The 12,727-nt window shown below is 44.6% G+C and overlaps 1 protein-coding gene across 1 annotated transcript in view; it reads right to left on the bottom strand.

Moving 5' to 3' along the window:
- Positions 1-881: 881 nt before the first annotated feature.
- Positions 882-12,727, bottom strand: part of SPCS3 (signal peptidase complex subunit 3) — a 31,179-nt gene continuing 19,333 nt past the window's right edge. The window contains exons 4-5 of the mRNA XM_069744263.1: positions 9,685-9,800; positions 882-1,487 (exon numbers count right to left, since the gene is read on the bottom strand). Of these exons, the coding sequence (XP_069600364.1) occupies positions 1,355-1,487; positions 9,685-9,800 (249 nt within the window). The 3' untranslated portion in view covers positions 882-1,354. The remainder of the gene's footprint in view (positions 1,488-9,684; positions 9,801-12,727) is intronic.

Raw genomic sequence — 12,727 nt, 5'->3', positions numbered from 1 at the left:
CTATCTTTGGGAAACCTTTTCTTTTTGTCCGAAGCTTTCTCCAAGATGTTGTCAAATGCCGGCCCAAACACCCTTAGCCCTGAGAAGGGAATGGAGCATAGCTTATTTTTAGAGGCGATGTCACCAAACAGGTTTTCATCAAGATAGCCCTACGGGCCGCATTGGACAACAAGCTATTCCTGGCTGAGAACCTTACTGATTTGACAGATGTGTCTGCCAAAAAGGCTGTGGCCAACTTCGTCAGTGGGAGGGAGGCTATAATATCTTCCCTAGGTGTTTCACTATTTAAGTGCTTCTCCAGTTGCCCCATCCATAGAAACAGACCTGGCAACTGAAGTGGCGGCTATATTGGTTTTGATCAAAGCCGTGGATGTCTCCCAAGCCCGTTTCAGGAGTTTATCTGCCTTCCTGCCCATGGGGTCCTTCAGACTTGATGAGTCTTCAAAGGGGATGGTTGTCTTCCTAGCGACAGATCTTAATGTCCTCAGGATCAAAGGGCAGACAATTTTTAAAGTCCCATGGTATTACCAATCGTTTCTCCGCATAATCCTATTCCTACAGAACTATAGCCCGGATATGGCCATTCACTGGGAACACCCATAGTTTCTAGGCTCCGAGACCCCCCCAAACATCTCATCCTGTCTGGACTGCGGTTTTGGGGCATCGTATCTCTGATTGCCTGGACTAGGTAATCTGTATCCTCAGATACATACCTCTCATGTGTTTCCTGTCCCTGTAAAGAGGAGCACAACCTCCATGGTACTGTCAGGAAGGGCGTCCTAGAAATTATAATATTTTTATAATAAATGAATTGTAATTTATGAATGGATTTACCAAATATTGTCCACATATTCTTTTAATAAAAGACATTTACTAATAACTTGTACACCATGTTGGATAGTTTTATTTGAAAACAGTGTCTGGACTGCGGACACTGTATTTTCTTCCAAATTAATCTCCTGATATAAAACAATATACATTCATCACATTTATTCTGTTAATAACAGGCTCAGCCATTATTAAACAAAATGAAAATTAAAAAAGAAAAAGACAAGACATAAATGTTGCATTGCTTCGATCAGATGGATGTAACTGTCTCTTCCCTGCATCTGGGAAGACCAAGACCTGCTCAAAATAAAATTTAAAAAAATTGTGGCTTTTCATTAGTATTTACATGGGTGCTCTCACTACATGGCGAACACATTTCCGAACAAATGGTTTATTGCCAAGTTCCGGTTTTTTTTGGTTTGTAAATAAAACACTTTTTTTTTGAAAATTAGGCAGGATACTTTCAAGATGTACAGGAACATATGGGTGTATAAAAAAAACTCAACGTAGGAAAGATTGCAATAATTTAATAGCTCATTGGGGTTTTGTAGGTTTCAGGGAATGGAATAGAAATGTGGCCCGATCCTGTGACCAGAGGCAGGATGCCAGCATTTGGGACCACGTTCCAAGACAGGGTGAGCGTGATGTTTCTGTTACCCCTGCAAATGGAAAATACAACATATTTAGCACAAAAGCAAAATGGAGTCAAAGAGCAAAGTAACAAAACCCTTTGTGCACGTTACTAGAATACCATAAGTCATTTACAAGAAAAACAGTACTACAAAATATTAGCAATAAATAAACAGATTCAATATTATAAGATTACTTTAAGATCGCACAAGAAGAGCTTATAAATTAAAGAATTATATATCATAAATTTCTTATATAACGCTATCCTATTCCACTGCAGTTTACAGGCATCACTGTCCCCAATGGAGCTCACAATCTAGATCCCTTATTTTGTCTTTGAAGAATGGGAAGAAACAAAAAAAAAAAAAATCGAATGAAACACACCCAAACACAGGAACATACAATTTCCTTGCAAATGTCATCCTTAGTGGAACGCAACAGTGCTAAATACTGAGCCACCGAGCTGCCCCCATATAATTAGTAGCAGAGAGTGGGTGATAGAGATAGTTCTATGACTTTTTTTCTAAAATCATGCAGGGCAGAAGAATAATATAGAATTATAGGTGAGATGGTCTGCAGGACAGAGAATAGCAAAGAGATATAGGTTAAATGCTCTGCAGAACAGGGGGATATTATGCAGGTATACGTGAGATGCTCTGCAGGGCAGAAGAATAATATAGAATTACTAGCTATTGAACCCGTTCTACGCCCGGGTGGCGAGCATTTATATTGGTATATGGTCTCCATCCTATCATGCGCTGCTCCCATCTTGCTCCCCCGTCCTGTCACGCGCTGCTCCCATCCTGCGTCCCTGTCCTGTCACACGCTGCTCCCATCCTGCGTCCCTGTCCTGTCACGCGCTGCTCCCGTCCTGCGTCCCTGTCCTGTCACGCGCTGCTCCCATCCTGCGTCCCCATCCTGTCATGCGCTGCTCCCATCGTGCGCAACCATTCTGTCATGTGCTGCTCCCATCCTGCGTCCCTGTCCTGTCACGTGCTGCTCCCATCCTGCGTCCCTGTCCTGTCACGTGCTGCTCACATCCTGCGTCCGTCCTGTCACGTGCTGCTCACATCCTGCGTCCCTGTCCTGTCACGTGCTGCTCACATCCTGCGTCCCTGTCCTGTCACGTGCTGCTCCCATCCTGCGTCCCTGTCCTGTCACGTGCTGCTCACATCCTGCGTCCGTCCTGTCACGTGCTGCTCCCATCCTGCGTCCCTGTCCTGTCACGTGCTGCTCCCATCGTGCGCAACCATTCTGTCATGTTCTGTTCCCATCCTGCGTCCCCATTCTGTCATGTGCTATTCCCATCCTGCGTCCCCATTTTGTCATGTTCTGCTCCCATCCTGTGCCTTCATTCTGTTGTTAATGTGCTGCACCCATTCTGCCTGTTCCTGTTTCCATTCTGCCATATGTTGCGCCGTGCTGCCTGAGTGCGGCCGAGTGTGGCTGTACTGTGTGAGTGCGGGCGTGTGTGGCTGTACTGTGTGAGTGCGGGCGAGTGTGGCTGCACTGTGTGAGTGCGGGCGAGTGTGGCTGCACTGCGTGAGTGTGGCTGTAATTACTGCCTGAGTGCGGCGCTGGCTATAATGGATACAGCACCCCTGCAGCCAGCACAGCGAGGGCCGACTCCACCCACTCGCATCACTGGTCACATGCTGGTGACATCATTGAAGGTCCTGGAGCTCCGCTGGGCTCTACATCTACCCTGACCGGAGCTGCAGAGCACGGAGTCCGCATGGCCGCTATATTATGGGGAATACACGGGTGTGTGGAGCCCCCATGGCCGGTATATTGGGGGGGAATAAGTAAGTTTGGCTGCGTCACTCTTGTCCAGACTGCGCAGGTGCGGTGCGTCGTGCTTGCGCAGTCTATAAAGGCTTCGGACAGAGTGACGCTCCCACCATTATATTATCGATAGGCGAGTTGCTCTGAAGGATAGAGAATAGCAAAAATCTATATGTTAAATGCTCTGCAGGACAGGGGGATAGTATGCAGGTATACTTGAGATGCTCTGCAGAACAAAATAGTATAGAATTATAGGTGAGAAGCTCTGCAGCACAGAAGAATGTCAGCGAAAATTGCCCACATAAAAAACTAACGACAAGTTTATTAAGAACAGTTTATTAAGGAGTTCTAATAATAACAGTTTATTAACCCCTTCATGACCCAGCCTATTTTGACCTTAACCCCTTCATGACCTTGGGATTTTTCGTTTTTCCGTGTTCGTTTTTCACTCCCCTCCTTCCCAGAGCCATAACTTTTTTATTTTTCCGTCAATTTGGCCATGTGAGGGCTTATTTTTTGCGGGACGAGTTGTACTTTTGAACGACATCATTGGTTTTAGCATGTCGTGTACTAGAAAACAGGAAAAAAATTCGAAGTGCGGTGAAATTGCAAAAAAAGTGCAATCCCACACTTGTTTTTTGTTTGGCTTTTTTGCTAGGTTCACTAAATGCTAAAACTGACCTGATTTTATGATTCTCCAGGTCAGTACGAGTTCATAGACACCCAACATGACTAGGTTATTTTTTTTATCTAAGTGGTGAAAAAAATTCCAAACTTTGCTAAAAAACAAAAATTGCGCCATTTTCCGATACTCGTAGCGTCTCCATTTTTCGTGATCTGGGGTCGGTTGAGGGCTTATTTTTTGCGTGCCGAGATGACGTTTTTAATGATAGCATTTTGCAGCAGATACGTTCTTTTGATCGCCTGTTAATGCATTTTAATGCAATGTCGCGGCGACCTAAAAAACGTAATTCTGGCGTTTCGAATTTTTTTCTCGCTATGCTGTTTAGCGATCAGGTTAATGCTTTTTTTTAAATTGATAGATCAGGCGATTCTGAGCGCGGCGATACCAAATATGTGAAGATTTGATTTTTTTTTTATTGATTTATTTTGATTGGGGCGAAAGGGGGGTGATTTAAACTTATATTTTTTTCACATTTTTTTTAACTTTTTTTTTTACTTTTGCCATGCTTCAATAGCCTCCATGGGAGGCTAGAAGCAGGCACAACTCGATCACCTCTGCTACATAGCAGCGATCTGCTTATCGCTGCTATGTAGCAGAAATGGAGGTGTGCTGTGAGCGCCGACCACAGGGTGGCGCTCACAGCCACCGGTGATCAGTAACCATAGAAGTCTCTAGGACCTCTATGGTTACCATCCTGACGCATCGCCGACCCCCGATCATGTGACGGCGATGTCGTCATTTCTGGCCGCCCGGCCGGAAGCGGTAGTTAAATGCCGCTGTCTGCGTTTGACAGCGGCATTTAACTAGTTAATAGGTGCGGGCAGATCGCGATTCTGCCCGCGCCTATTACGGGCACATGTCAGCTGTTCAAAACAGCTGACATATCCCGGCTTTGATGCGGGCTCACCGCGGAGCCCTGCATCAAAGCAGGGGGATCTGACCTCGGACGTACTATCCCGTCCGAGGTCAGAAAGGGGTTAATGACCTGGCAATTTTTTGCAATTCTGACCAGTGTCCCTTTATTAGGTAATAACTCAGGCACACTTCAATGGATCCTAGCGATTCCGAGACTATTTTTTTCGTGGCATAATGGGCTTCATGTTAGTGGTAAATTTAGGTCGATAATTTTTGTGTTTATTTCTAAAACAAAATTGGAAATTTGGCGACATTTTTGCAAATTTTGCAATTTTCAAATTTTGAATTTTTATTGTTAAACCAGCGTTATGTGACACAAAATAGTTAATAAACAACATTTCCCACATGTCTACTTTACATCAGCACAATTTTTACAACTATTTTTTTTTTTTGCTAGGAAGTTATAAGGGTTAAAATTTGACCAGCGATTTCTCATTTTTACAACAAAATTTACAAAACCTTTTTTTTTTAGGGACCACCTCACATTTGAAGTCACTATGAGGGGTCTATATGAAAGAAAATACCCAAAAGTGACACCATGCTAAAAACTGCACCCCTCAAGGTGCTCGAAACCACATTCAAGTAGTTTATTAACTCCTCAGGTGCTTCACAGCAGCAGAAGCAACATGGAAGGAAAAAAAATGAACATTTAACTTTTTAGTCACAAAAATGATCTTTTAGCAACAATTTTTTTATTTTCCCAAGGGTAAAAGGAGAAACTGGTCCTCAAAAGTTGTTGTCCAATTTGTCCTGAGTACGATGAAACCTCACATGTGTGTGTGTGTGGGGGGGGGGGGGGGGGGGGGGTGGAACCACTGTTTGGGCGCACGGCAGGGCTCGGAAGGGAAGGAGCGCCTTTTGACTTTTTGAATGAAAAATTAGCTTCAATCGTTAGACACCATGTCGCGTTTGGAGAGCCCCTGCGTGACTAATCATTGGAGCTCCCCCACAAGTGACCCCATTTTGGAAACGAGACCCCCCCAAGGAACTTATCTAGATTCATATTGAGCACTTTGAACCCCTGGGTGCTTCACAAATTGATCCGTAAATATGAATTTTTTTTTTTTTTTTTTACAAAAAATTTCTTTTAGCCTCAATTTGTTCATTTCCACATGGGTAACAGGATAAAATGGATCCTAAAATTTATACTGATGCAACTGAGTCTAAGGAGTCTAAGCGCTAAGGGGGTGACAATATGGAAATAAAATAAACTAATAAAACAATATTGCAAGCACAACCCTAATCAAACCGGGCACAATAAAAGAATACGATAAAACCACAAAGGATAAATCGACGTGCTGTGCTAACCTATAATGTACGAAACCACCGCAAGTCAACTACAGCTGACCCCATGCAGGACCTGAAACAAGGGTGATCACAAAACCGGGGGCACCGCTAGTTGCGCACCATGCAGAGACTCACCGAGATGAAGGTGCAGCGCTGTGTGGCGTGGAGGATTCAGCCCGGTCTGCATAGAAAAATCCGGCTTGTTGGAGTGCAGACAGGAGAGTGGTCAGGCAGGAGTAATCGACCACAGCACACAGTGCAGTGCGGAGGCTGCGTAGAGCCAGGGAAAGCCCCGGCCGGTGGCGTCCCTGGATATGAGCAGGAGAAAAACAGGGGGAGGGAGTAGCTGGCACAAGGCTCAGCGTGTGACATCACGGAGGTAGTACGGGGCAGCACAGAGACCAAAAAAACCGACGCGTTTCGAAGGAGTAGAGTCCTTCTTCCTCAGGGTTCCTATATCGGATCCTAAAATTTATTGGGCAATTTCTCCTGAGTACACCGATACCTCACATGTGGGGGTAAACCACTGTTTGGGCACATGGCAGGGCTCGGAAGGAAAGGAGCGCCATTTGACTTTTTCAATGAAAAATTAGCTCCAATCGTTAGAGGACACCATGTCGCGTTTGGAGAGCCCCTGTGTGCCTAAACATTTGAGCTCCCCCACATGTGACCCCATTTTTGAAACTAGACCTCCCATGGAACTAATCTAGATGTGCGGTGACCACTTTAAATCCACAAGTGCTTCACAGAAGTTTATAACACAGAGCCGTGAAAATAAAAAATCATTTTTCTTTTCTCAAAAATTATATTTTAGCCTGCAATTTTTTATTTTCACAAGAGTAACAGGAGAAATTGGACCCCAAAAGATATTGTCCAGTTTGTCCCGAGTACGCTGATACCCCATATGTGGGGGGGAACCACTGTTTTGGCACACGTCGGGGCTCGGAAGGGAAGTAGTGAAGCTTTGGAATGCAGACTTTGATGGAATGGTCTGCGGGCATCATGTTACGTTTACAGAGCCCCTGATGTGCCTAAACAGTAGAAAACCCATACAAGTGACCCCATTTTGGAAACTAGACCCCCCAAGGAACTTATCTAGATGTGTGCTGAGCACTTTGAACCCCCAAGTGCTTCACAGGAGTTTACAACGCAGAGCCGTGAAAATAAAAAATCATTTTTCTTTCCTCAAAAATTATGTTTTAGCAAGCAATTTTTTATTTTCACAAAGGTAACAGGAGAAATTGGACCCCAATAGTTGTTGCCCAGTTTGTCCTGAGTATGCTGGTACCCCACATATGGGGGTAAACCACTGTTTTGGTGCATGTTGGGGCTCGGAAGGGAGGTTGCACCATTTGACTTTTTGAACGCAAGATTAGCTGGAATCAATGGTGGCACCATGTTGCATTTGGAGACCCCTGATGTGCCTAAACATTGGAAACCCCTCAATTCTAACTCCAACCCTAACCCCAACACACCCCTAACCCTAATCCCAACCCTAGCCCCAACCATAACTCTAACCACAAGCCTAATCTTAACCCTATTTCCAACCCTAACTCTTAGGCTATGTGCCCACGTTGCAGAGTCGTGTGAGATTTTTCCGCACCATTTTTGAAAAATCCGCAGGTAAAAGGCACTGCGTTTTACCTGCTGATTTTCCGCGGATTTCCAGTGTTTTTTGTGTGGATTTCACCTGCGGATTCCTATTGAGGAACAGGTGTAAAACACTGTGGAATTCGCACAAAGAATTGACATGCTGCAGAAAATACAACGCAGCGATTCCGCGCGGTATTTCCTGCACCATGGGCACAGCGGATTTGGTTTTCCATAGGTTTACATGGTACTGTAAACCTGATGGAAAACTGCTACGAATCCGCAGCGGCCAATCCGCTGCCAAATCCGCACCGTGTGCACATAGCCTAATTCTAACCCTATCCCTAATTCTAACCCTAACCCTAGTTCTAACCCTAACCCTAGTTCTAACCCTAACCCTAGTTCTAACCCTAACCCTAGTGGAAAAATAAAAGTAAATACATTTTCTTTATTTTATTACTGTCCCTACCTATGAGGGTGATAAAGGGGGGGATTCATTTACTATTTTTTTTATTTTGATCACTGTGATAAAACCTATCACAGTGATCAAAATGTACCTGGAATGAATCTGCCGGCCGATTCGGCGGGCGCACTGCTCATGCGCCTGCCATTTTGGAAGATGGCGGTGCCCATGGACAAGACGGACGGACATCGGGAGGCTCGGTAAGTATGAGGGGGTAGGATCGGAGCATGGGGGGGTGGGAGTGGACAGGAGGAGAGTGGACAGGAGGACTGGGGAGGAGATCGGTGGCAGATCAAGGTTTCCAGCCATGGCCAATGATAATGCAGCATCGGCCATGGCTGGATTGTAATATTTCACCACTTTTCATAGGTGAAATATTACAAATTGCTCTTACTGGCTGTTTCACTTTAAACGATCGTAGCCATGGGGGTGGGGGGAGGGCGAAGCCACCCCCCCTGGGCTGAAGTACAACAAGTACCGCTCCCCCTGTCCCTGTAGGTTGGATGAAATTGGAGTTAACCCTTTCACCCGACCTGCAGGGACGCTATCATTCTGCAACACAACATATGCGTCACAGGTCAGATTGGCACCGACTTTCATGACGCATGTGTCACAGGTCGGGAAGGGGTTAAAAAGTATGCTCCATTTATTGTACAGGAGGCCAGCAGCTTCCTCCACTCTCCCCACAAAGCACAGATACGGATGTCTGTGACCAGCTTAAAGGGTTTGTGCCATGTTTTGTGTTCAGGATCCTGATTGATGGACAGCTCGGAGCAGCAGCATGGTTCTGCTACTGGCCCAAAGTGTGCGCTCTCCAATGCTGCAAGCAGAGGCAGCTTTGCCTTTACAGGATGAGAGGAGTGCAGGGGGACTGAAACTAGCAAGATCTAGTGACCAAGCAGCTTCAGAGCATCGCTCCTTGCCTCGGAGACTAGTCATGACTGATGGGTGGCAGATAACATTAAAACATAAAATTAAAAATCCCTTTATACTGAAGAATGAAGAGTTAACAAAAGGTAAACTGCAAAAAGTTGTTTTTAACTATTTAAGACAAAATAACCCCTTTACAATTCTAATATTCCAAACCCTGCAGAGCAAAGAACAATCTTCTAATTGATCTACGATTATTGAAAACAAGAAAGGACTAATTTGGTCTCTGAAAAGCAAGGACAAAATGAAGGACATTTTAATATCTTTACCCAGATTCTGAGGTTCAGATTTCAACAAGTAACACGGGGATCGTCACTCTCGTCAACTGCACTACAAGTGATATGAGGCAATGATAATCAGAGCTGCGCTTTGAAGTACGTCTGACATCTTGATCTTCTGCAGAACCCTCCCTTCTGTCACCACAAATCCATCCCAAACCATTCTGGCGCCAAGGAGTAAACAGACATCAGCTTTCCGTGTCAGGCTTCACCTTATAAATTTTATCTCTTGCACTCGCTTCTAGAGGAGAGCACTTTTTAATAAAAACAATATATTTCTTCCAGATGCTTACTTCAGGCCGTTTCCATCGTCAAAGAAGAAATACTTTGATTTCATCTCCTTTAAGGACAGCTTCGGGTTGTCTCCTCGGAGGATGATCTTGTCCCATAGCACAACCTGGTTTAAAGCCTAAAAATGAAATCAAAAAAGATATTAGAGGGTAACATTTCACAGATTTCACCACATTCCAGCCCGTCATACACAGGTTTACTCTGGGAGAGTTACGATCTCCACACAAAATACATGAAAATAGTGTGCGTGTGTGTGTGTGTGTATGTGCGTGTTTATGTGCGTGTATGTACAGTTGTGGCCAAAAGTATTGACACCCCTGCAGTTCTGTCAGATAATACTCAGTTTCTTCCTGAAAATGATTGCAAACACATTCTTTGTTATTATTATCTTCATTTAAATTGTCTTAAATGAAAAAACACAAAAAGAATTGTCCTAAAGCCAAATTGGATATAATTCGACACCAAACAAAAAAGGGGGTGGACAAAAGTATTGGCACTGTTCGAAAAATCATGTGATGCTTCTCTAATTTGTGTAATTAACAGCACCTGTAACTTACCTGTGGCACCTAACAGGTGTTGGCAATAACTAAATCACACTTGCAGCCAGTTGACATGGATTCAAGTTGACTCAACCCCTGTCCTGTGTCCTTGTGTGTACCACATTGAGCATGGAGAAAAGAAAGAAGACCAAAAAACTGTCTGAGGACTTGAGAAACCAAATTGTGAGGAAGCATGAGCAATCTCAAGGCTACAAGTCCATCTCCAAAGACCTGAATGTTCCTGTGTCTACCGTGCGCAGTGCCATCAAGAAGTTTAAAGCCCATGGCACTGTGGCTAACCTCCCTAGATGTGGACGGAAAAGAAAAATTGACAAGAGATTTCAACGCAAGATTGTGCGGATGTTGGATAAAGAACCTCGACTAACATCCAAACAAGTTCAAGCTGCCCTGCATTCCGAGGGTACAACAGTGTCAACCCGTACTATCCGTCGGCATCTGAATGAAAAGGGACTGTATGGTAACAGACCCAGGAAGACCCCACCTCTTACCCCGAGACATAAAAAATCCAGGCTGGAATTTGCCAAAACTTACCTGCATTATGCTTATTAATCCAAAATAAGGAGGGGAAAAAAAGCTCTCATTAACCATGAAAAAAATTTTTCACTTTCATCACAGAAAAACTAAGGTTTCTGATTTACTTTAGGACATCAAATGGGGACACAAAAATAAGTTGTCAGTCAGCGACTTCACTGCTGCAGCCGCATGTCATCTCATTGCTTTCACTATGCTCTAACAGCAGAAAGTCCAGGGGTGACCAGAGTCAGCCGAGGAGTGAAGTAAAGCGCAGAATTTCTCATTTTTATATATAAGAAAGCTTTGTATTTAGTTTTAATGATATTTTATCATTTATGTTTCAAAGGGTTTTCCACTATTATGATACTGATGACATAGCATAATATAGGTCTTCAATATTGGATCAGTAGGGGTCCAATACCTGGCACCCACACTGATCACCGGTCATTATCTCCTGCAGTGGCTGGGTGTACAGTGTACACTTTGTAGTGGCAGCTCCCGAGTACTGCAGAACAGCTCCAATTCAAGTGCATACAAGATGATAGCTACTGGGAAGAAAAGGAGTCTACCCATCTTCTAAAATGTGTACATTTGCACAGCGAATGTAAATATCAAGCAACTTTACAACTAAATTCTTATTAATAATCTTTTCCGTTCTCAAGAACTGAGTAATTTTTAACTTTATTGTGTAATGCTCATTGCCTATGTTACCAGCCACCATTGCGGTCTATCAGCGGTGTCCAGTTTCCTAAAGAAGTAGAGCAGCGCAAACAAGCTCAGTGCTTGTAAGAACTGTTCTGAAACGGACCGGATACAGGCAGCTGTAATGTCCCTGTGCTTTACCACTGATGCAGAGGGAAAGAGCGCTCTGCTTGTGGCTCAGTTCAGACTGGTGCAGAAGGTCTACATCAATCTGCAGGACTCTCCCCAGCAAGCAGAAAGCGGAGAGGCAGGTAAGGTAAGCAGTACGCTCCTAAAGGTAGTTACATTTAGCGACGCTGCAGCGATATAGACAACGATGCCGATCGCTGCAGCGTCGCTGTTTAGGTCGTTGTGTGGTCGCTGGAAAGCTGTCACACAGACAGCTCTCCAGCGACCAACGATGCCGAAGTCCCCGGGTAACCAGGGTAAACATCGGGTTACTAAGTGCAGGGCCGCGCTTAGTAACCCGATGTTTACCCTGGTTACCATTGTGAAAGTTAAAAAAAAAACTAAACAGTACATACTGTCATTCCGATGTCTGTCACGTCCCCCGGCGTCAGCTTCCCTGCACTGCGTCAGCGCCGGCCGGCCGTAAAGCAGAGCACAGCGGTGACGCCACCGCTGTGCTCTGCTTTACGGCCAGCTGGCGCTGACAGTCAGTGCGGGAAGCTGACGCCGGGGGACGTGACAGACACCGGAATGACAGTATGTACTGTTTAGTTTTTTTTTTTAACTTTTACAATGGTAACCAGGGTAAACATCTGGTTACTAAGCGCGGCCCTGCGCTTAGTAACCCGATATTTACCCTGGTTACCAGTGAACACATCGCTGGATCGGCGTCACACACGCCGATCCAGCGATGACAGCGGGTGATCAGCGACCAAAAAAAAGGTCCTGATCATTCCCAGCGACCAACGATCTCCCAGCAGGGGCCTGATCGTTGGTCGCTGTCACGCATAACGATTTCGTTAACGATATCGTTGCTACGTCACAAAAAGCAACAAAATCGTTATGTGTGAAGGTACCATAAGGGTAGAAGTAATCCTTAAACAGTGACATATGCCACTTTTAATCCATTTAGTACTACAAAGTGGCCCTCTTTTGATGTGTAATAAGCAGATCAGTTACAAAAGGTTACTTTTAAGAAGACTGGCATTTGGGACGTTGCTCTCTGCAATAAATGCTGTGTGAACCCAAAGAAAAAAGCCCAAACACAAGGTCAAAGAATAAAAAATTATTACGGTTAAAATACCTTTATTAGTAGAGGTAT

Source organism: Ranitomeya imitator, chromosome 1 (assembly GCF_032444005.1).
Source record: "Ranitomeya imitator isolate aRanImi1 chromosome 1, aRanImi1.pri, whole genome shotgun sequence".
Taxonomy (NCBI): Eukaryota; Metazoa; Chordata; class Amphibia; order Anura; family Dendrobatidae; genus Ranitomeya; species Ranitomeya imitator.
The sequence above is the reverse complement of the archived record's forward strand: the minus strand, read 5'-3'. Positions and strand labels throughout refer to the sequence as shown.